Source organism: Strix uralensis, chromosome Z (assembly GCF_047716275.1).
Source record: "Strix uralensis isolate ZFMK-TIS-50842 chromosome Z, bStrUra1, whole genome shotgun sequence".
In the NCBI taxonomy this organism is placed as follows: domain Eukaryota; kingdom Metazoa; phylum Chordata; class Aves; order Strigiformes; family Strigidae; genus Strix; species Strix uralensis.
This window is the reverse complement of record NC_134012.1, coordinates 16,893,563-16,918,186: the sequence shown is the minus strand read 5'-3', so window position 1 is coordinate 16,918,186 and position 24,624 is coordinate 16,893,563. Positions and strand designations below refer to the sequence as shown.

The 24,624-nt window shown below is 39.0% G+C and overlaps 2 protein-coding genes across 8 annotated transcripts in view; both read right to left on the bottom strand.

Moving 5' to 3' along the window:
- Window positions 1–7,143, bottom strand: part of MCCC2 (methylcrotonyl-CoA carboxylase subunit 2) — a 42,183-nt gene extending 35,040 nt beyond the window's left edge. The window contains exons 1-2 of the mRNA XM_074855398.1: window positions 6,940–7,143; window positions 2,533–2,599 (exon numbers count right to left, since the gene is read on the bottom strand). Coding sequence (XP_074711499.1) covers window positions 2,533–2,599; window positions 6,940–7,080 — 208 coding nt within the window. The 5' untranslated portion in view covers window positions 7,081–7,143. The remainder of the gene's footprint in view (window positions 1–2,532; window positions 2,600–6,939) is intronic.
- A 711-nt stretch (window positions 7,144–7,854) lies between these two features.
- Window positions 7,855–24,624, bottom strand: part of BDP1 (BDP1 general transcription factor IIIB subunit) — a 53,761-nt gene continuing 36,991 nt past the window's right edge. For 3 of the 7 annotated variants that reach the window (XM_074855003.1, XM_074855006.1, XM_074855007.1), the window contains 12 exons: window positions 22,919–23,002; window positions 22,079–22,307; window positions 21,008–21,165; window positions 20,207–20,348; window positions 19,459–19,645; window positions 18,181–18,241; window positions 15,936–16,137; window positions 14,289–14,505; window positions 13,346–13,388; window positions 12,173–12,467; window positions 10,663–10,903; window positions 7,855–10,280 (listed from right to left, as the gene is read on the bottom strand). In XM_074855003.1, coding sequence (XP_074711104.1) covers window positions 10,152–10,280; window positions 10,663–10,903; window positions 12,173–12,467; window positions 13,346–13,388; window positions 14,289–14,505; window positions 15,936–16,137; window positions 18,181–18,241; window positions 19,459–19,645; window positions 20,207–20,348; window positions 21,008–21,165; window positions 22,079–22,307; window positions 22,919–23,002 — 1,988 coding nt within the window. In that variant the 3' untranslated portion in view covers window positions 7,855–10,151. Of the gene's footprint in view, window positions 10,281–10,662; window positions 10,904–12,172; window positions 12,468–13,345; window positions 13,389–14,288; window positions 14,506–15,935; window positions 16,138–18,180; window positions 18,242–18,664; window positions 18,791–19,458; window positions 19,646–20,206; window positions 20,349–21,007; window positions 21,166–22,078; window positions 22,308–22,918; window positions 23,003–24,624 lie in introns of those variants that run through there. The other 4 variants (XM_074855004.1, XM_074855005.1, XR_012626958.1 and 1 more) reach the window with 4 other exon arrangements.

Below are 24,624 nucleotides of genomic sequence, written 5' to 3'. Positions count from 1 at the left end.
TGATTGCTGATGTGCAATGATTGCTGCCAGTCACAGAGACTAAAAGCATCTCAGTTACTTCTTGTGCTTGTTATCAAAATCTGTCTGTTGTAATTTCTCACAGCCTGTAAATTCTTTGGGGCAAGGACCATCTTCCTGTTGCAGAGCGGGGGATTACTCAGTAGAACGGGATATGGGTTCACAAAAGCCCTATACTGAAGTAACAGATAAAGAATGAAGCATTCATTACAAAGACCTCAAGCAAAAGCTCAGACTCTGAAAGGCAGCTCTTACAAAGAAAAAGATACTGCACTTATCTTTCAAAAGTATTCAGTATAAGTACCTAATTCTTCTCATATACTTAAATGATAGGCAAAGCAATCTTAGTTGATGTCACTCAAAATGGTGTATTAACATCCTGGTAGAGCTCCCCAAGATGGAGAAAAGATGAGGGCCATGTTCTTGCCTTGTTGTCATGTAACAGGCAGGAACAGGAAAACGTACAGCAGCGAAGAAGGCTATTAGTTCATGGGCAACATAGGGAATTGCTGAACAGTCTCTACACTCAAAAAAGACAGAGGTAGTCCACGGGTTTCAGCATTTCCAAAGGAAATCCTGGAGCTTTGTTTCACAGCAAACAAGAAAAAACACTAGGCATAAAATCTTAACTGTGCTCCATTCAAAAGCTGTAAAAGAAACCGCATTATATGAGAAACAGTGTATGAAGAGACAACAGTACCATGATGGACACAAGGGGAGAATTTAAGCTGCATGCTCAACCTCTGGCAGCACAGTTAAGCATTTATAAACCATTTATAAACCGTATCGTCCCCATTAATTATAGTCAACTGTAACTAATTCAAGTAGTCTTACACGTCAAGATGAAACACAGATTTCAATCTTTTAAACTATTACAGGCTTGCTTTTGTTTGCCAGCACAACTACAGCTAAGGTCTTTGCACTCTCTGCACATGAAGAGACTAACATGCAACTTGAACAGAAGCACATTTGCCAAACAAATTTCTTATAAAAGCAGGCAGCAGTGGATGAAGCAAGAAAGCAGGTGAAGCAGAAAGTGTATCAGTAGAAGTCTTTTATTAATAATCCTATCTATTTTTTAAAAATATTGCCATTAGAAATATACATTCCATTGATTACAGTGGAACAATGGCAATTGATTGAATGTTACGACAGAAACTTTTAACAAAGTCAAGTGCAAGGTCCTGCACATGGGTCGAGGCAATGCTAAGCACAAATACAGGCTGGGTGAAGAGCGGATTGAGAGCGGCCCTGCAGAGAAGGACGTGGGGGTACCTGGATGGAAAACTGACTATGAGTCGGCAATGGGCGCACGCAGCCCAGAAAGACAACCATATCCTGGGCTGCATCAAGAGAAGTGTGGCCAGCAGGTCGAAGGGAGGCGATTCTCCCCCTCTACTCTGCTCTTGTCAGACCCCACCTGCAGTGCTGTGTCCAGCTCTGGGGGCCCCAACATAAGGACATGGACCTGTTGGAGTGGGTCTAGAGGAGGCCACAAAGATGATCAGGGGGCTGGAGCACCTCCCCTGTGAGGACAGGCTGAGAGAGTTGGGGTTGTTCAGCCTGGAGAAGAGAAGGCTCTGGGGAGACCACTATTTAAAGGGGGGTTACATGAAAGGCGGGGAGGGACTATTTATCAGGGAGTGTATGATAGGACAAGGGGTAACACTTTTAAACTGAACGAGGGTAGGTTTAGATTAGATATAAGGAAGAAATTCTTCCCTGTGAAGGTGGTGAGGCCCTGGCACAGAGAAGCTGTGGCTGCCCTTTCCCTGGCAGTGTTCAAGGCCAGCTTGGACGGGGCTTTGAGCAACCTGGTCTAGTGGAAGGTGTCCCTGCTCGTGGCAGGGGGGCTGGAACTAGATGATCTTTCAGGTCCCTTCCCACCCAAACCATTCTGTGATTCTATGATTACTAAGATCTTAACTAATTAAAAATTAACCAACTCTAAACATCCATTTTTCACTATCTACTTGCTTACTTTTTGTCTCTCTGGCAATGAAATTAATCTTCTGTTTGACTAGCTCAGCCTTGCTTTCATATATGTCTGCTTCCAGTAATTTATGGATTTGCTTGCATTAGGATATAGCTCTGATATTCAACTGGCAAACAAAAAAATATGTTAACACACTAGATATTGTGATAAACAAAGAAGTGCAAATGGTGGGACATTCTTCTTAGCCAGCCTGAGTTAATTACAAAAACCACCAAATTTTGAACCAGATTAGCTTGGACATAAACCTTTTAAGATTTTCAACTGACAGAAGACGCTAAATCTAGATTTAAACAGATGAGTTAAAATTTCAACCCGGCTACTATAATCCCCAGCAAATATACTGTATGTGAATGAACTGATTAATAAACATATATGTTTATGATATATATTATAAACATAAAAATATATCATAAACATATATAACTATTTTCCCCTATAGAGGAAAAAAACCGAAAGAATGTAACTGGGTTTTGGACCAAATTAAACAAGTGTTCTAAAATCTAGACTATCATACTTACCTAATCTGATTTTTTCTGCTTGCATTTGGAGTTCGGTTACCAGTGCTTTCATTCGTTCATAGTTTTCCTAAGTGGGGAACAAACCAGCATTTTAAGTTTAACCAAGAGTGACAGTATTATTTTTAATAAACACAGAAAGTACAAGATTTATTTATCTTCCAAATTTCAGTTTACTTTATTAAATACTGGCTCTGTATTGTCTTTAAAATAAAAATTTCTACCTATGTATTGGCTTTCCTCAAGAATCCCAAAACATTTAACAAACATGCTTCAAAAAAACTCTGAGTGCATTAGGATTGTAAAAGACTAGTTCCAAATGTAATAAACAAAACCAGAATTAGTCATTACAGAGTTGAAGTGCTGTTTTTCATGTTTTGTTGATTTTTTGTTACAGTTTTTTTTTCTTTTTAATCTAATTTTGTAAAAACATCACGTGGATTCAAATTAGGTGCTGCTACATCTCTTGTACCAAAAGATGAATGACCTAGACCAAACAGAATTTGGTACATACTTTTTACATTCTTGTTGTGTAGATAGAATATAAAGATAAAACAAAGCTTTTAAAAAACAAAAAGTGTGGTCTTCCTGACAGTATCCCTCACAGAAAAACAAAGACTCTTAGTTTGGAATGTGAGTGATCTAGTTCTGAGCTCACCATTTCTGTCAGAATTATCCAAAACTCTGTGTGCTCATTATAGCAGTTTTTTACAATTTCTTAGGAATTACATGGTATTAGTCAAGCTTAACTTGGTTTTTTTTCAGACATATTAAGAGATATGTTATCTCTCTGAAATGTGTAACTGCAAAAGAACACAGTAACTGCTGCATAAAAAAATATACTGCCTTGTCTAATTCTCAATTAGAAGATGTTAAGAGTCTACTTTGACATAAAAAACAATCTGGTGACTCTTTATATTCAGACCTGAACACTCAGGTTTCCCCTAGAAGCAACAAGTGGTGCAGTTAAGTTTGTTCAGCTCTTAGTCACTGAAAGGCACCAAGATGCAAAGCAGGAAGAAAATAAAAACACATACACAGACAACTCACATTCAAACTGGTTTAGCTGCATAGGAAGTCTTTCAAAAGAACACATTTGTCCCCCTTTGTAATTGCTACAAATAGATTAAAAATACTCTACTGAAAGGTAAGAACGTATCAGGTGAAAACAGGTCTTAGCAATTTTATCAGCTCACATACACAGTTAATACATAAGGTCAGCATTTAGAGATTGTCCAGCAAGATCAAGGTGACATACTGAAACACTAAACCCAGCTCTTGAGCCCCTGTTGGCTCTTGGGAAGGATTCCCCATGTTCTAACGAAGTGCCATCTGTGATATGGCTCACAGCCTGCACTGGTGTGAATTTTGTACCACCCAATCGCTAGCCCACACCTTATGCATCTCAAGATAAAGTTAACAAAATCTGATGTGTGGTGCCACCCTGCAGCCCCCTGACTACTGAGGACACGGGAGGTCACCAGACTTCTGCATCTCCTCCCTCCCTTGTAAGGCTGTATCAGTATGTCCACCACATTATTTTCATTTCAGTCTATTTCTTTTGATACTTTAATCCTCCGTCTCCCTGTCCCACCCACAGCAGAGCCCCAACACCTCCAACTGTTTTTCTTCCTTCTAACCTGTAAAGTCACACTTCAATGACCTACTGGCAGTTTTACTACTGTCACAGCATCACAAAAACCAAGATCAAAACAAGGCATGTCTTGTTAATTTGACCCTGCCACTCCTATGAGAGACTACTGACAGTAACTGCAGCCACACAACCACATGCAGCACTGAAGAAAACAAAACCTGCTTTTAATCCTTTCCACAAGACTCTGTTTACAAGTTAACTTAGTTCCCTTGTGGAAAATCTGTAAAACAGCCATTGTAATTCTGTACTTTTAGAAATCTGCAGTTGTCACAACACACAATTTTATTGTATGCATGAGCGTTCAGCTTGTCCAGATGGCTCATTTCCCAGCATTACACTTATTTTCCCCGTAAGCCTGTTTTCTCTAAATACACTCACGTTTTGCACATAGTACTGAGCTTAAAAACTCACCTTTTAACATACGAAAAAAAGGCAGCTAAAAATAGCAGAGGAAATTAAAAGGGGCACAGCAAACACAATCATAGGCTTATTACATTCTGAATTAACTCACTGTGGCTCTCTTAGTTACTCTAGAAGAAAAATTTTGAAAGGACTTTCCAGATAATCTATAAAAAATATCGTACTCATATTTGAGTTGCTTAAATTCACTTAATTTCTGTCCTCATCTTTCATGCCTTTAACCAGAACCCATCAACATTACACTTTACAAAAGAAAAGATGCCTTGAAATCTTACTGTAGGTTTTGAATACACACAGAAAAGGCTCCTCTCAGAATCGAACATGCTAGTTCTACTATATGTTTGTGGGCTGTTCATTAATAATGACAGAAAGGCCAGTGAAGCAACACAAGTTCTTTCTGGAAACTGGCCTTGCAGTCCCAGTAAGTTCTATGAAATTCTGCTGTTAATATAAGGGCCTCTACAAACTTTAAAGCAAAATCAAGAGGCAAAACCTACAGACTAATCCCACAGTTATTGCACGAGCTAGCTGAATTACTGTTACACAAGCAAAGCAGCTGTAAGAGCTAAACCTTGGAATCTTTACATAGATTTTCTTTTATTTTCTAGAATTTAGACTCACTCATTTCAAAATTACATTTTTAGCTGTCTGGTTTGAAAGACAGTTTACATTATGAAGGCCAGCCTGTCTAGCTGAATTCACAGCCAGAAAGGCAAACATTAGCTAAAGGCGGCAAGACCTTCATCACATATTGTTACACCTTCTTGTGTTTGCACTGTTATTCCCTGTATTACTTTTATTTCAGATGGTTAAGTGCCTCACAGCAGGGACTTCAGTTCTTTGTGTCTGTGAAGCACTACATGCATACAGTGCTCTATAAATTATTTCTACCAAATACTAACACTACTAGATGTTTTACCAAGCCTTGCTTTTGAGATCAAAAGGTACACAGACACAAATGCAAACTGAGACAGCTTATCTAAGTAAACACATTTATTACTTTTTTTTATATTAAAAGTATTAATATACTTATATATATATATATACACACTTCATATACACAAGCTTTGTACGTGTGTATATATACACATACTGCAATTTCACAGAAGTTTCAGTCATCTAACTTCTGTCCCAAAATTGATTCTCTGCAAAACCAAACACAGAATAACACTACGTATGTTGCTTCACCTGCTGTTTGATGTTATACTTGGACATTTGAAAACAAATGCATGTCCTCCTACCAGTTTTGATCCACACCCAAAACCTTCTCTCAGCCTAACTGTAAACATGATTTTTATTTTTAATATCATGATGTTAATAACACCCCATTAAAAGTAGAACAATTTACACCAGATACAAATGCTGTTCTTTTCGTAAAGACAACTGGAATTCCGTCTATCCCTCCTCAAAAGATGATTCTTTCTGCTGGTATCCTGTCTTCTGGAGGCATGCCCACGACTTTGTAAGACTATTCCACTTATCTTCCACTCAGGAATCAATTTGCAAACACAAAAAAATTTCCAACTTTGAAACCATCAGACATCACCTTCGACAGCGAACAAATGCCCTGTCTCCACTTCCATTAGTTATGGTATCGATCAGCTCCCTTCAACACTGAAAATGCAGTAAGAGCTGGCATTCTAATTAAAAAAAAAAAAGTGTAAAAAAATCCGTAATGAGGCAGACAGTGGTGCAAATCCACGTTCCGTTTATATGGTACCTCTACACTCAGCCTGAATGAAACAGACCTTGGCGGTCATGGGGAGCAGCACTGTAACACCCGGCCTGCGCGCAGGGTGACCCGCGGCCGACTCACAGAACTGGACGTTTACCACGTACCAGTGTATCAACCGGCCACCGTAACACCGGCTATTAAATGGCCGCCGCCGTGCTTCCCTCAGAACCCACGTCCCCCCGTTTCGTTGCTGGTCGCCCGCCGACGGCCCCGGGCAGAGCCCGCCGGGCCCACACGCGCCCCGAGGCCCCGCAGCCCCAGGGCGCCGCTCGCAGGCCGCGCCCCCCTCCACAACCGGCGTGTCTGTCACAACCACGACGCGCAAGCGGTGGGCGGCCGAAGCCGGGGGCCGGGGCGGGCCGGGGTGTGGCGGGGTCGGCACTGGCCGCGCCCGGCCCGCTCCCAGCCCGGCCGCCGGCGGACAGAGGTGGGCACGGCCTTGCCGCGGCCTGACCAGCCCCCGCCGCCCGCGGGTCCCCGCGGCTCGGCACGGCTGCCCGCCCCCAGCCCGCGCTGCACGGGAAGGCGGCCCCCGCTCGCCGGAGCCTCGCCTCCGCGGCCCGTCGGGCGGAGAGAGCCGGGCCCGCCCGGCCCGGCCTACCTGGTAGAGCGCGGAGCCCGCGTCGGGGCGCGAGCCCACCGCCGCCACCGCCTCGCCGCGGTAGGCTCGGGCGGGCGGGACGGCGGCGGCGCGGCGCAGCAGCCGCCATGGGCCCAGCAGCCGCCGGGGGCGCAGGAGCATGGCGGCCGAGCCGAGCCAGGCCGAGCCGAGCCGCCCGTCCCAGGCCCGCCGCCGCCACTCCCCCCGCCGCAGCCAATGGGCAGAGCGGGGCCCCGTCCGGGGATGGGTGCGGCGTCCCGGCCCCGCCAGCCCGTCCTGCCGCGCGGGGGGGTGCTGGTACTTCGAGAATTAACGTGTGGAAAGGCAGGAGTCTTCCCCTTCACCGACCGCCGTCAGTACACCCCAACCGGGTGCGCCATTCAGTCCCCGTGGCCCCAGGTGCAAGACGATGGTAAAGAAGGCCCTGTGAAAGAACACTGTACACTCCACCTCTCAGAGAGATTACACACTTGTGCAACCCGGAAAAGCCCTTGCCAGTCCTAGAAATGATGGGGGGGTCGTCATTAACTGCAGAACTGCCGAGATGCTATAGTAAGAGTGGCAGATTTTTAAAAAATCTAATCACTCATTTCGTTGTTTGAAAGCTTTGCTGTTTTCCAGCATTCCAGTTTCATTTTGTTTTTGAACAAGGCTATAGTATTTACAGAGACAACAGTGGGAAGCCAGACACTGAAAGCATTACGCTCTATTCTAAAACAAAACCAAAACCACACAAACGCCAAAGCCCTCGTTAAAAGCGTATTCGGTCTGTTATCACCACAGAAGCAGGCCTGTACACACTCCAGGGTTGCAGCCAGAACTTTAGCCGTTCATTTAGCCCCCACTTTTGTTAACTTACTATACCTGTGAACATTTTAAAATGGCAGCTGATAATATAAGAAAGGGAAACACAGGTAATATAAAATAATTTATTCACATAATTTACATACAGAATATGACTACTTTTCAAAGAAAAGCTTGTATGTGATGATACAGGGTGTTAAACAACTCCAAGCAAAGCAGTCTTATGCCACATCTTTGTAAAAATGCTAAACTGATAGGCATTGAGATTTCATCAATCATTTCTTACATGCTTCACCATTATAAAACCTTCCTACATGAAACACCTCGAAGTTATCTTATCTCTATTAAAATTTAATTTGTTCCTTAAAAAAAAAAATATCCTCTAACAAAGTGCACAATTTACTGCAGGGAAAAGGGTGTAGCCCCAGTTAACAAGGTAGATAAGGCACCTTAAATCTTAGTATTGAAATAGGTGGTTGGTTTTTTTCCCCTTATAATATGAATGCAAGCTAAAATGTACACAACTAAATGCAGAATGGTTATCACCTCAGAAAGTACTTTGGGCAATTATTTTATAGCCACTCCCCACAAATCTATTTTTAGGCTCTATTTGTGCAAGTGATTTAAACATGCCACATGTATCAGGAACTAAATACTTGCATACTTAAAATAATATCTACAAGATATACAATACACAGAGCTTTATGTATAGATTCATCTATTTCATAATGTTTACAGTAAGACAATATTTAAATAAACATTTCAAGTTAAATGTATTAGGCAAAGCACAAGATACTGTCTGAACAGAAAGTGGTGGTGGTGGGTTTTTTTTTCTTGGGGTGGGGGGGGGTGGGAGGGGTGGTGTCGGGGTCGACAGTATGCTTTCAAGTAAGTTACTTTACACTAGGACTCAGTCGCTTTTCCATCACCTCCAGAAGATACTGCTGCAAAGGACATTTGATTGACAGAGGCCTGCTAATGTAGCAGTTTGCAGTAACAGTAGCTTTTCTGTGTATTTTTCCTTATTGACAAAATTTTAAAGGCTCCTTCAAAAGCCTTGCCAGTAACTTACAACAAGGCAAACATTCTCAAATTTCATCAAGTATTTTAAAGTTAACTATACTTATATGAAAATATTTGCCAGTAAATGATTATCCAGGCCAAAGCTGAAGATACATTTCTTGAGAGTGTATTCAAACGTTTCACTTTCATAATAAATAATTTGTTTTGCAAAAGTACCTGATAGCATTAAGAGGATAAAAATTTAGACTAGTTAAATTTACACACTCATTTTTCTGTAAGGAGTTTCAGAATAAATATTGAATCTTTCTGTGACCACTTGTTTTTGAGACTGCATAAATCTTGTTGCCTCATCAAGACAATCTTCTTGATGAAGCAAGTAAAATTATACTAAAATCTAAAGCTACACCAGCATTTTATATCAAGTTACAGTACAAGACATGCAACATGAAGAAAACCATTCAAATTCAACTGCTTCAAAGTAGCAAATCCTCAAAGCAACCACTGTATAGTCATGGTTTAAATCCAATCTCTTTGTGCTACTTTGCACAAGGGAAACCAAGGAAGGCAGCAGATAGATGAACACCTACACAAAACCCAAGGAAAAGTAATGGTATCTATCCCCTTGTTTTCAAATTAAGAAGGAAATTAGCATTTATACTAGGAAACATTAACCTCTTCTTCCCACTTCAACAGGACAGTTGCAAAGATTAACACTGCATAGCATCTTTTAGTAAATTGTGTTGTTCCGGTTGTTCTCAATATATTTTCAAGGAACTAAACCCATTTGGCTTTTCAGGTTAGGATCTTTTAATTTATATAATTAAAAACTCTTAAAAAAATACTTAATTTGGAGATGCTAATAAAAATACCTGAAGTGCTCAACTTATCTATGTGTTTACTACATTACTTCTAGTATTTGCATACTGATCTACAGAGATTACACTATACATAAAAAATTCATTCCTCCTTCTCACATACTAATGTAACATACTTCACAAAAAGAAGTAAAGAAATTGTATAGCCAGTACCACAAGCTTTAGCATTAAAATTCAAAGGGATACTTGTCACAAGATGAAGCATTTTTTCATTGCACTTTTCTGGAAGAGAGTCATGCACCCATTATCAGCATCTAAACAAGTGAAACTAAGCCGGCAGCCACTGGTCTGGTCCAATGACGTCAATGTAGTGCTTTACATTATTTCAACATTTTAAAAGTATCGAGGTTGCTTCAGAAGGAATCTGTTTCATCTTTATGGAATTCATTAACAGCTTGGCTGACAGTAAGCATGGCATAATAAATATCAGAACAAAACAGAACTTTTTAAAAATACTCTTTTCTTGTTGCATTATACTCTCAGATTCTAGGTTTTTATAAAGCTATTTTGCTATTCTGAATCATCAACTTCCATAAAGATGTCACTGAAAAAATACTCAGAGATTCTGGTTGGCTCTTCTTCCTTCTCTTGATCTTTAGTACGAAGGGGTGACTTCTCAGATGGCTTGTTGCTTGGAATCTAATAGAAAAAGAAAACGCTGCCCTTAACAGTCTTAATCTGTGTGTGTGTGTGTGTGTGTGTGTGTGTGTATATATATATATGTGTGTGTGTACATATATGCACTTGAGCTTCCAATTTAGAGAGGAAGTTTAGACAAAAAAAACCCCAGAGTTTACTGAAAATGGGAAACAAGTAGATATATGTGCAGAGAAAAAAAAAAACAAACCACCTTAGTTCCCTTGTAAGTTTCCTAGACATGCACAAGTCAGGGTTTATTCACTGGAGCAGATATGTCGCTCAAAACATAAATGCTACAATCCCACCTACCCACTCCTGGAACAACTAATTCACTGTTCTTCACACATCAGAAATGCAAGAACATTCAAAAGTAAACACATACCCTAACTGCAGCATCAGCAGCTACATTCTCATACTCCATCGATGATGATGTGCTTGTAGAGGGAAGGGAACAAGATTCCCTATCATCCTTAGTGGATGGAGTGGATTTTTTTAGACTTCGCTTTGGAGTCACAATCCGAGGTTTTTGGATCTTCCCTCTATTCCCTTTGGTATCTTCTGCAGATTCAGAACTATTCTTTTTGCAAATTAAAGATAAAAATCCCAACGGTTTTCGTCCACCCCTGTTCAAAACAAATACAGGGGTGTCATAGGATTGCTCCATAAAAGGAAGATTTAAGTAAGTATTACAGGAGTCCAATTCATTACACAGGAAACAAACTCACACCTCTGAAATCTATGAAAATTTTAAGAAAAAAAAAGTATTTCTGAGACTTTTGTATTACTGAATATTCCAGCACAAGAGTTCTCCAAAGAGTTACAGAGACTCTTGACAATCTCCAGCCCTGAGAACAGGAACCTTTTTTGCTATTAAACCAGAGCCTGTAATAAGCTACCAGATATTCAGAAATATATTCTAAGATGGACTGGAGAGATATTCCTAAAGAACGAACTGAAAAGCACATTCTTCATGTAATCAGTGGAAAAAGGAACCTGATTCCCAAGGATGGGGCCACCGCAGACTACCTGCTGCAGGGTTTCAGCCTGTTAACAGCATCATATCTAGTACCAGTAAACTTACAGAAGTCATGGTGATGAAGGAGGTACACAGAGTTCAACTTTTCATATTGTTAAGAGTTTACAACTTAGAAAGTAAACTTTCAGGCAAGGATTCTGATGTTAATGCATCATTACCCAATTGCTGTGGTACAAAAAACCAGTTTCGGTACTCACAGAAGCATAATGAAAAAGTAGACAGGATCAGAAGAGACCAGTGGACCACCATAATCAAAATCAGTGAGTGCAAAATCAATAGAAAGCAGGAACTCAAACACTTAAACATTATAGAAAGGTATATTTAAAAAGCAACAGTCAGACGGATAGATAAGAGGAATAATCTCTGAGCTGTCAAGAGTGAAACTCCTTTGGGGAAATGACGCATCCTAAATTAGTCCTAGAAATCCAGTGTGCTGAGTACTATACTAGTACTGTGTCTTATTTGACAGAAGGACAAAAATCAAAAGAGCGGATGGGTGTATATATCAGAACATTAGACTAAACTAAGGAAAGTAACAATTATCCTAAATCCGTATCATAGCCAACAGACGTGTGCCTCACAAGAGGCATCTGCCAGTGTCTAAACAGACATAACTTACATCAGTAGGGTCTCTTGGTCAATCTGATCATCTAATGAATAAAATCATTCACATTTCAAAGCAGACACTTTGATCCTTTATAATTTGCTGAAGAAGATAGATACTGTAACTCTTAGCCATGAAGGTCACAGTGGTACTGCCCTTCTTGTACTAAGTCAGAAAAGGATATAAAAACCTCAATATGGAAACAAGGTCCTTTTTACATAAAAGGCGGACAAAACATTAGTGCATAAATACCTGAGTAATGGAGTTTTTGAAGATGATGCTAGGCTTCCAGAATGTTGCAACTGTCCAGATTCATGCACATCCCCCTGCTTTCCTTGTCCACTTACTTCTGCTTTTCTTGTAGAAGGTAATCTAGACATCACCTCGTCTTGCTGTTTGGATGTTGAATTCTCAAGTGGTGCTTTCCCTAAGTTCTTCAAAGTCTCAAGCTGGCTTCTCTCAGCCAGTGGCAACAGAGATTCAGACACCAACACAGAGGTAACTACTTTTTCCTTTGCTGAAGCCTCTGTGTTTTGAAAAGGATTCTCTGTAAAACGAGTTGAGAATCATTCAAGCACTTCAGTTACCTAACTTCAGTGATAACACAACAGCCCAAAAGATGTGTGTGATTTTAAGATGGATTGCACCATTACAAGCGAAGGGCTGAATTTTTCTTCAGCTTTTTTGTCAGTTTTTCAGTTTTATTTTTTGAAGTCACCACTAAGAATTTAAAGTTCCCAGCCTACTTTTAAAGTCTGTCAGATCTTATAGATCTTATGGGAAAAAGCAGGTAGAAGTGTGGTTTTACAGCACCACCCCCCGCCCCCTCCTTTACAGCACACCATAGAACTTAGTCAAGCCATCTAGCTGTTTAAGCTTCTACAATTTCCCTTTCAGTCTTTCAGGGCCAAAAAGTAGTTCTCCAAACCCTTCACAGGCTCAGATCACTAAAGATTGCTTTGACAGCAATTCTGCTTTCCTTCTGATTCTTCAGAGGCAGATTAAGCTTTCAAACAATTACATTATACATTTTTTTTAAAAAGACAAATACAAAATAAAAATAAATTATTTTGGCAAAGTATGGTTAAAATATCAGTTAATACCTTTGGTTATTAGTGCTCTCCAGCAAGTGCAAATATTTGCTTAAGATACCATGTTTAGTCCAAAAAAATCTCCCAAATTTCACAAACAGACTAGCTAGTGATGTTTTTAGAACCATTATTAAATTAACAGCCAGTTATTTAATCTAGTTTATAGCAGAAACCATGGAATGGTGGTATTAGGGTATTACTGGGAAAATTTGTTTCTACTTTTATGTTAGATAGCCTCAGACAGGACTACTTAGCACAACAACCAGTATTAAACTGTGAGGTATTAAGCATTTACATTCATTATATATTTTTTTACAAGTTTAAGTTTACCTACCAGAAGCTATTGTTGCCGCATTTGTGGATTTAATTGAATAACCCTGTATTTAAAAAAGATAAAAAAAGTTATTTCTCTATCTCTCTCAATATAGAAGAGGCAATAAAAAGTTCATTAAGTCATATCACTCATGTACAGTTCTAAGAACAGGAGTGATACTGAAGACTACATCTTCAGTACGTATCATTCATCACTTAACTCATTTCCTGAGCAGGCTTTTCAAGGTGTTCTTATGACAAATGACTCAAGACAAGCATGTCAAGATGAGAGATCAAAGAAGGAAGAGAATTGTTATCCAGTCCTTCCTAGAAAAGCTGTCTGAATCATGTGGGAAATTATTGCCCATTCCCTCACCCAGATACACTACACAATCTTAGCCTACTCACAAAAATCTGTGGTAGTCACTGCCACAAGCTTGGTCATATTCTAAAAGCACAGAGGGAAGCTGGAAACATGCTGTTCAGTTTTTATTTGCAGCTTGTTCTTTTAAAATAATGTTTTTAGAAAATGGTAGGAACATGTTAACAAATTCTTCATGTAACAGACACCATGAAGAGTAACAACACTGTTCAGTGAACCTAGACAGTCTGCCAGTCATCCAATATACATCCAGAGTTTTCCATCCTGCAATGCCATTGTCAGGAAGGCTGTGGTGAATGAACCAAATAAGACACATTACCAGTCTGCCTACTAGGAAGCCTAATAAAAAAACCTTGACAGCCTATAGATTCTCCAAACACGTAATACTAAATCAACAGCCCCCAAACTGTTGTAGAGTTCAAAATAAAAAACAATCTAGTGGTGTTGATTTTCCTTTAAAGTTGTACAGACAATACGTTTTTAAGCAAGTGACACTTAAGCAATGAACATAATTAAAATGTTCTACTACATGTTATGCATCTACACTATGCATAAAGACTCACTTACCAAGTTATGTTCTCACCTTATGAGTGGTTTCCAAGTTACCTTCCACAACAACAGTAGACAGAGTTTTCTTGGCAGGAGGAAAATCATTCTCTTCAAGTTCAGCAGCTGACCTTTTTTGAGCTGTCTGCAAATTTGGAACGGGCTCTACTGATGCACTCTCTAGTAGTTTGCTTCTCATACTGCTGTTTAAAGGTGCAGCAAATTCATCAGCTGCAGTTGTCAAGGTTCCAGTTCTGTTTATATATAAAGTCATTATTGTGACCATACAAGCAGCCAAAATTTACTTTGTATAACATTTCTGTTTGGAAATTAGACACAGATTTATGGTGATACTCTTTCTTACTTAATGTGAATATTAACTTCAAATGTACTATTTAGTACCAAGAAACATTTTGCTGTGTTATCTTGAATTAGAGAATTTAGTTCTTCTAGTCACAATTTAATCTCGTTACTTTAAAAGCTGTTCTATTTGAACTCCACTTGATATTTTCATAAAATGTAAAAATACGACAACTGATTAACTGCCCTAGAAAATCCTGAAATACAGTATTACTTATATGCACAGTTGAATCTTCATCCACACACCACCCACACCTTCCAGTATAATCTCTGAAGACAGCAAGACATCTAGGCAAGCAGCAGAGGCTAGGGAAGTAGGGTACAGCAGTAAGAGAACAGTGAGACAGATGCTATACTTTAACTCTGCCTGTCAGCAATTCCGTCTATCATCAGTAGTTCCACAGGAGTTAGAATTCTTAAATTGCGTAGCCAAAATTCACTCAAAGACCTATCCTTCCAATAACTAAGGGAGTGACATTAACACCTGATGTCACAGGGCAAGGTTCTCCATAATGATGTGGAACTGCATCACATCTCTAGTTATGATCTGAGGACTTACATTAATATAGTAATAGGGTTTTTTACAACTTTGCAACATTTCTTTTTCTTCAGAATGTCTTTTTCCTTTGATGTTGGGTTTTTGCTCCCAAACTGACCAGGAGATTAAGTTTAACTGTAATGTTGAAATAACACTTTTGTTACATTGGATTGAGGAGTGCTCCTTGTAAAAAAAAACCTCAACCCCTTTGTATTGCAGTACTTCAAACCAGCTATTGTTCTGTTGAGTAATTAATGTTTGCTTTTCCAGCTCTTCTACCTTTTGAACATGGCACACACTCATGAGAATGATATCTGAATTTATGTCCACTGTTTATCACGTTCTCCAGAAGACCATCTACACTAAAAATCTGGAAAAGCAATTAATAAACAGTTACTTTACAAAGCTGTTAAAGTACTGTAAAAATGAAACATGCTTAGATTTTTCATTTCAATTACTTTTCATTCTAAGTATCCATGGCAGAATAGACTCAGGATGAACAAATGACTTCTACTAAAAAGGAAGACTTGCTCTAAAGAATAAATCAATATTAAGGTTGACACCAAAATCGCAGCTGACTAAAACACTAACTTTAAACCACTGATGACATCTTTCTCAAATCTGATGAGAGGCCTTTTTGCCTGCTTAATTCTCTCACCAGTCTGCCAAAATTATTTCCTCTCGTATTTCTTCTTTTGAGAAGTTCTAGTCTCTAATGCACATTCAGGAAACAATCAAGGCTCACAAAAAGTGTTTCTTTCACTTTGCTCAAAATAGAGCATTTACCTCTCCACTTCAGTCACGCTTGTTTCACTTGCATTTATTGGGCTGATAAGTATTGGGGCTGGTAGTAATTGTTCTGAAGTTTGTTCCAGCAATGCAGATGCGTCAAACTCTTTTGAGTCAGCTGGGATTTCCACCAATGTTAAAATGAATGTCTGTTCTTCCTCTGGACATCTATGATCATTGTTGACTACTGTATTTTTTTCTGGGAAATAAAGAACAAAAATCTATTATTCAAGTTTGAAATGACACTGTTCTCTTCATGCCCTCCCTACCTCGACTAATTAAATTTTGGGCACTCATTTCTCCACGGAAAAAGGCACTGGGGATATTTTTGAGACAATATGCCTCCTTTATTCTTAGATGAGATACACATCATCACCCCCTGGAGCCTATTCATTGCAGTGGAGTCCTGATTACCATTCAGAACAAAGAATATTAAAAAAGCCTAGTGGGGATGGAGCTTTTTAAATGGGTGTTCCAGCATTAAAGAACAATTTGCAGTTTAACTCAACTTATGTAATGGTGGTCAAATGACCCTCTTTAATTGCACCTGTCAGGTATTAAGAGTTAGTTCTTTAAATGGCAGGACTCTGCTGTTTTGACAGCAAACACAAGGATTTTTCCCCTCACTGCGGACTTGCAGAAGAGGACCTGAGAAGTATAGTCTTAAATTTAATAAATGAAAAATATAAATAGTTTAGTCAACAGACAGATTGTCATGGTTTAAATGCCACAAGCAGCCAAATACCACCACTCGCTCATCCTCCCCCACCCCAGAGGATGGGAGAGAGAATTGGAGGGGTAAAGGTAAGGAGATTCATAGGTTGAGATAAAACAATTTACTAATTGCAATAAAATAACAGTAATAACCGTAACAATAACAATAGAATATACAAACAAGTGATCCTGAAACTGTAATCCCAGAAGAAAGAGTGCCCCAGCTTCCTGAACAAACTTTATCTATATACTGAGCAGGACATTATATGATACGAAATATTTCATTGGCCAATTTGGGTCCATTGCTCTGGCTCTGCTCCCTTGTGCACCTGCACACTAGTGGGATATGGGAAGATGGAAGTCCTCGATTTGTTGGCAACAACTAAAAATATCAGTGTATTATCAACATTCTTCTCATACCAAATCCCATACTGAATCCAAAGCACAGCACTATTCTAGCTACTGAGAAGGAAAATAAACTCTATCCCAGACGAAACCAGGACATGGACATTAACAAATAACTGCCAACTGCCATCCATTAGAATGAATTTATGGAGAGAACACTTGTAAAGTTTTCAAAAGATGGAAAACAACAGTGCTGCTCCATTACTTAAGACAGCTCTCGTTCTTGATGATGTAAAGCTACTGTTATTCCAACCTCAACTCACTTTGGTTCTTTATCTCATTAAAGATGATTTAAAATGATCCGTCCCAAGATCCTTGCAATAACAGAGCCTAACAACAGATGTTTACAAAGAAGTATTAGCCCTATCTTTTACACATGCTCAGGAGTTACAACTTTGGACTGCAGTTTCCATGTAAACTAAGTATTCTGGGCTTCTGACACAGTGATTTTCCCATACCTTACAAAAGTATTGGTTCCAAACCAGCTCCATTTCAATTTGCTTTAGAGAAAAGCAGTCATCACCTTCATATCTTTCATCATATCTAATCAGTTAGGAGTTAATCTGCTGACTCACTACAGCTGAAGAGAGAAGGCTGGTTGTATTCTTCCCTTTTCTTCCCTTCTTCTTTCTCCCCTGCTCCACACTTGCACAGTCCAGATCTTCTACCCACATAACTCTGACACTGGCATTCACTCCACAACTTCATGAGCCACCATAGCTCACTAAGCCAGTGGAAAACTACACAGGTTCTCTCCCTCTGTTACTTATCTGTCAAAAGTTGAATATAAGTCAGGGGCTCATGAAGGGCTCTAACCTAGCAAGAGGCATGGAGCAGTAGTTCACAGAAGGGAGGAGAGAGCACGTAGTTTTGTTTCCACTGATATTTAAACTTAATGAAGTGTCATTCAAAAAGTTCCCAAGTTAGTTTGTGTTAATGAAATGTAATGATAAGTGGCTAGGGAAGGGAATGGCACTGTGCTGCAGGTCATTGTTTTTGTTAATGAAATCAAGTAATTAATAATGTCAATGAAAACATTTTAAATTTTTTATATTCCTTTTTGCATAACCACTAGATAAACAAGTGTGGGCTTTTGCTAACTTAGAATATTAGCACATTATACCTGAAGTCTCTTCTGTGCTGCTTACACATTGTTGCTGAGCGTCCTGAGCCCAAGCTGCATTCTAGAAATAACACATTTGAAATAAAACAGCTTAATAAATCTGAGAAATAACTCTAGAAAACAGGAAAGAAACAAAACATTTCAGACGCTGAAGAGACCAAAAAAAAAAAATCTAATTACATCATCATAATTGCATTTGTAAGCTTTTACTTCTAGCTATTTTAGGTTGAAGGATATTAGCCTGACAAAGACAAGAGACACTTGGGCAATATAAAATTTATATGCAGCTCATTGTCTATATTGATGTTTTGTCAAAACAAATTTATACTTCCTAGAGCATAACTCTGTCAGAGATGACTCACACAATAAATTGCTCAGTGGCATTAAGAAAACAAACTTCCCCAACTGTTACAAAACCACTGAGTGGCAAAGAAAAACACCAAGCTCTTCAACTCAGCTATTCGTTCCCTTTTATGGCATGTACCTTTGCTAAAAACAGGAATACTCTACTGCAAGTTGCCTCTTCTCACACTGCCAGACCTGTAAGAGCCAAATCATTCTTTCACCTTGTTCCAACATGAGATCAGCCTTGACATATCAACAGGTTGCACTGAGGAAACAAGCTACTATCCATCAGCTGTTCCACTTTAATTGCACGTACATTGTTCTCAAGCAACACTGGAAAACCTGAGGGAACTGAGAATGAACCTTTCTCTCATGAAGAAATAAGATACTTCCAGTTTATACTAGAACAGGGATACACAAACCACTGCTGAGAAACAGATATGAAAGACATAGTTTGTCCATAATACATATGTAAAACTCATAATTGGGCTTTGAAATAAATGGGAGAGAACACAGCAAAGGATGAAGTCTGTTGTAAACAAAGCAAGTGAAGTTGACAACAAAAATGTGTGTCCAGCAGTGACATTTTATCTTAATTTTAATTTAAATAAATATAACAGTAAGAGGTCAGACTGAATGAATACAAGTCCTAGGTAAATTCTTCCATCAAGATTCTTTAAAAAATTGCTCAAAATTTTGCTTATATATATATATATATATAAAACTTATTGCTGAAATGCTATAAACTGAGGCTTGCAAAGATTAAGTTTGTCTGAAACATTAAGTTTGGTTATGCCCATACAAAAAAGGTTTCATTCACCAGCTGAAGTACCAGGTCTAAAATGAGTGAGTACATTTGCACTGAAAGCCTCTTCCTTTACAGAATTTCAGAAACTGGGAACTTCTAGACTGTAACTAAATTAAGTTCTTTACCTGAGTAAGGTTGATTGTGCATATATTGTGCTCAGGAGGACAAGGATTTTCCTGAGGAAGTCCATCCACAGAACTTTGATTTGGACAATCCTCTAGTCCAAGGTGAGATTTTTCACGTTTTGGTGATGTAGTTACAGGTCTTAAGTCTCCTGAACTGCCACAAGCATCTCTCATATCTTTTTCTGTTCTGTAAGGCATATATCTAGTTAATTTGAAACCAACTGAAGATACCCTGTGCATGGGCTAAATTCTGTATAATTATTTATTTAATATGAAGCTTATGTAGTTACAGAGAAACAGAGCATTTGTTTAAAAACTACATGATGTTACTAAACAGAATGCATAATCTGCAAAGAAGTCTACATAAAGTATTTCAGAAAAAAGACCACTAATGGAGACTTTACTACTAAAAGCATGACCAAACAGGAAGCCTTACAAGCTCATTAACATTTCCAAATGGATCAACTCCTTAACAATTCCTTTCAGATGCAGTTTCATGGGAGACAATTAAGCAGCAAGGTGATTACTAAGTTCTGACACAGCAAATACAAGTTATCTCCAAAAGCTGTAGGACAATAAGCATGAGAAAAACCTTAAAAAGTCTAAACTGTACACTTATGTGCATAAACACACATGGTATCTGTTAGCACACTGTCTCCATCACAGATGCACACTACACATGCACTTCAGCTGCATATTTTAAGAGACTTTAGGAATGAAGTCAATATTAACTGATGATTCTTCCTACCTCTCAGTTTTGTCTACTTGCTTGGTAAGTTCCATACTGCTAGTTGCAAAATCATGAAGAACTGAAGAATCATGTGCAGCTGGTCTGACTGGTTCTAGTTCCACCTTCTGCATTTCTGCAGTACCTCTCAGGATTGTAGACTCTAAGGTATATAAGAAAAATAATTAAAATAAATTTGTGCGTGTGTGTGTAGGTATATGCATGTTATTTTAACATATAAGCTCCTGTATATTAAAATGTATATATATATGTAGATGTGTGTATACAAACACACTACAAAATTATTAACAATTTTGCTGTATATATGACAAATATACACATGTACATGTGTTTCTTATTTATATAAGATAAACAAACATATCTCATCTCGTCTTTGGTATGTTAGGCATTTTGCCAGCGATATGAAGATAAGAGATTGAAGACAACCTTTTTTTGTAACTTTAAGAATATAAAATCTACATACCTCCCCTTCTAGTTTTAATAGAAGGGAAAAACATTAATAATAGAAAAAAGTACACTGTATTGTACTGTATTTCTGTAATAGGCAAGTAATTTAAGTAGCTTTCCAGGTAATTTAAGACCTGCACAGAAAAATGCTATTCAGATTTAAGTTTATACTGAAAGGTACATTTATGTATAAAACTATACCATAAATGGATGCCCTACATTACAGTGGTGATGCATCATTTGTGAATCTAAACAGAAAGTGAAGACTTTCATCTTGAAGTTTCATTTCATAAAGAGATGTGAATCCATCAGAAGAAACCATTTTCAGAACTATAGCATAAGAAACAGGCTTACCACTTTGAACTTGCTCTAGTTGTTCTGTAAGTACAGTTGAATTAAGTGACTTCTGAATTATGTTTTCACTGGACCTCAATACTCCAAAGGCTGGCTCAGGCTTCAGGAGTCTGCCTGTTGTCAGTCTCATACTATTCACTGTAGGCAAAGAGCTATCACTGCAAGTAAAAGCAAAAAAATGCGATCAATATAGCTTTTGATTTTTGACAGTTATTGCAGAGAAAAGAGAGATGGAGTAGATGAGACAATTAAGACCTGAAATACAGGCTGCAGATGGCAGAGGAGACAAAGACTATCTGGCAAAACAAAAAGATCATCTGGGAATCGGAACAGGTAGGTATTTTGCAAGCTAGGATGGTCCCTACCTACAGAAAAAATTAGTAATTGAAATATTTAAACATGAGAAGATCTGAAATCTAACACTGATCACATGGTAGTAAATTCTTGTTAATAATCTAATAATCACAAAATATCTTCGATTATAATTTTTCAGAGTATAATCTGATAGTTTGTTCAAGCAATTGACAAGTTACGACATGATCACCAGATTTTTTCTGAAAAGGTGTTCCATCAAGCTGTTTCTACATTCACAAATGCTTGAACAAAATTAAAAAACATAAAGCATTAATAACCGTAATAATAGAATATCAACTGGTTCTTTGACATCCCTTTGCTCTAAATCTTTGAACTACATTCCACAGCAGCAGTGACACTTAAGCAATTTGCCTTAGCCTGATTAGCTGTAAAGTACTTTGCGAAAATGAGCCTGGTATTTAAGGGTAATCCATACCAATTACATTCAAATACTCTTTTCTCCCCCACCAGAGCAAACTTAACTTCAGGAGTGAAGAACAAGTTCTACATCCCCCAAATTATATGCCAACATCTCACAAAAGTTCTAAGAATGAGACAAAAAGTGTTTTCCAAATTACATAACAAATTACAAAAACCGAGAAACTTTTGCTAAAGCAAGACTGCTTGCAATTTAATAAAAATGCCAGAAAGAACCTAGCAAAAGTAAGCAGTGTCAGAGGATTTCTCTCCCTAAAGAAAATGAAGTAGTAATTTAACCTGGTATCTGTAGCATTTTTCTCAAAATATTCAACACCTATTCCTGTGCCAGTGCTGTGATCCTTTACATTAGTGTTGCTTCCATCCTCAGAAGGGAGCAGTTCCTTGGTAGAAGTGTCTGAAGAAAGTAAATACTGACAAGAAGCTCTATTTTGTTTGGAGTAGGTGTGGGTTACAAGGCTATTGGCCATGTCCAATTCTTCTTGAGCGGGTAACATGTGTGTCCATTCTGGTTAGAACAATAAATAGAATAGAAAAGGATAATTTAAAAAACTCAGGTTTGGCATGTACATAAAGCTATTTCACAGATGCAGATTCAAATCCCAGGTAAACGCAGTCCTAAGATCATGCTTGTCATGGTAAGAATGCAGACACTAACATTCAACCAATAAAAGCAGGTAATAGATTGTAAATAAGTCTATAAAATACTAGACTAAACCCAGGTAATTTCAGGTTGTAGATAGTAAGGTGGAAAAAGCTATGCTTCACATTAAAGGCCTGAAAAGACCATTGAGAGTTATGGTCATTTAAGCCAGATTCCTTTCTTTTGTCCAATTTATGTGACCAGATTAAACATGTCCTTCCTAAAACAGGTCTCAAATATCTTTCTAGCCCAGTGATGCAGCTGGCAGTATCCAGTAAGGTGCCTTCCTTCTTCCAGCCAACCTCCACTGACTAGTCTTACTATGCATTGAAATTCAGCAGGACTAAAAGCATAAAAGACTCTTGACTTCCTGTTATGCAGCAGCACATGGAAGAGCTTTGTAGCCACTGCTCCATCTCTCCTTAGATGGACCCAGAAAGTACATGCAAGGCTTTGTTCCATAAATCAGATCATACCTTCAGTGCTTGTTTTTAACTGGAACATTGGATCACCCATTGCAAGTAAAGTCATAGCAGCTTCAGTGCTTCCATCATTAATTCCTGCAAAGTCATTCACACACATTCAAAGTCACAAGCACATTAAACAGAAACCCATTTATCCACATACAAAAAGCATTTGACACCATCAATATAGTGAAGCATGTATTTTTTTTGAATTGTTGCCATTCATGGATCAAGATGCTTGTAGACAAACAGCAGTTCTCATCCCCTAAAATCAAACTACTGTAAAAACACTGAGCAGCAACACTATTCCCTTTAATGGTGTACTGGGTACAGGTGGCAAGGTGCTGGCAGCAGGGGGGCTGCCCTGGACACAGTCAGTTTCAACTGACCCACAGCAGGACACAGCTGATCCTAGCAGCCAAGACAGTGGCATCTTTGGGAAACATATTTGAGAAAGGGGAAAATGTTCCACAGCAGTGAAGAGTGAAGGGATAAAGTATCAGAAACAACCCCACAAACAGCAAAGTTGATAAGGAAGGAGGGGGAGGAGGTGCTACATGGGTGGGAGCAGAGATTTCCTCTGCAACCCATGGAGGAGACCTTGGCAGAGCAGGTAGATACTCCCTGAAGCAACTGCACCCTGTAGAGGACCCATGGTGGACCAGACTTATCCTGAAGGACTGTACCCCGCAGGAAGGACCCCATACTGGAAGAGTTTGTGAAGAACTGTATCCCATGGGAAGGGCCCCACGCTGGAGCAGGTGAAGAGCATGAAGTGGAAGAAGCAGCAGAGATGAAGTGTTAGAAACCAACTGCAACCCCCATTCCCTGTCACTTGGAGGGAAGAGGCAGGGGAGTGGTAAATGAAGGTGTGAAGTTGAGAGCAAGAAGGTGGGGAGGGGAAGGTGTTTTATTTTTTGTCTTTGCTTCTCACCATCCCACCTAGTTCATTTGGCAATAGATTAAACTAGTGTTCCCCACGTTGAGTCTGTTTTGGTAAGTGATCTTGTCTTCACCTCAACCCAGAAGCATTTCTATTTTATTTTCTCCCCTCAACCTGTTGAGGAAGAGGAGTGGCAGAGCAGCTGGGTGGGCATCTTGCCGCCAGCCAAGGTCAGCCCGCCACAAATGGAAAAGAAAAGAGGTAACAATTGAATCACAGTAATCCATAACCTGTAGTGTTGGATCCATATTCCACTTCAGACTCCTAATTCCTAATCTCTATCCAGAATACATCCCCTTGCCTGTCATTAACTGGTCATGTCCAACAAAACATTTCCATCCTCCAAAGCTATTGTACTGAAATAAACTGAAAGAACAAAGTAGGTTTCCTCTCCTTCAGCTAAGGCAGTAGTCCACTCAATTTCCAGTGCTTCCTAGGAAAATGTATTGAGAATGTATTTAAAAGTGGAAGCTATTTTTAAAATTAATAGATCCGTAAGAGTTTGTAACGTATCTCACGTGGAAGGAGTATTTGCTTCTGGAAGACTCTGATCACAGTCTGTCACACATGCTATTTTACCAGTTTAGGATACTAAAGTCAGAGACCTCAGAGATGACAAAGCTATGAATCCACCCACTCTTTTTTATTACTCAGTCACACATCAAGCAAGTTGCAAGCACGTGCAATGTTTCCTCTTCTCCCAGTACAATTAACCACAGCACAGGAAAGTGATAGATGGGACACACAAAAGGCATATTCTGACCCTGGCAACAGA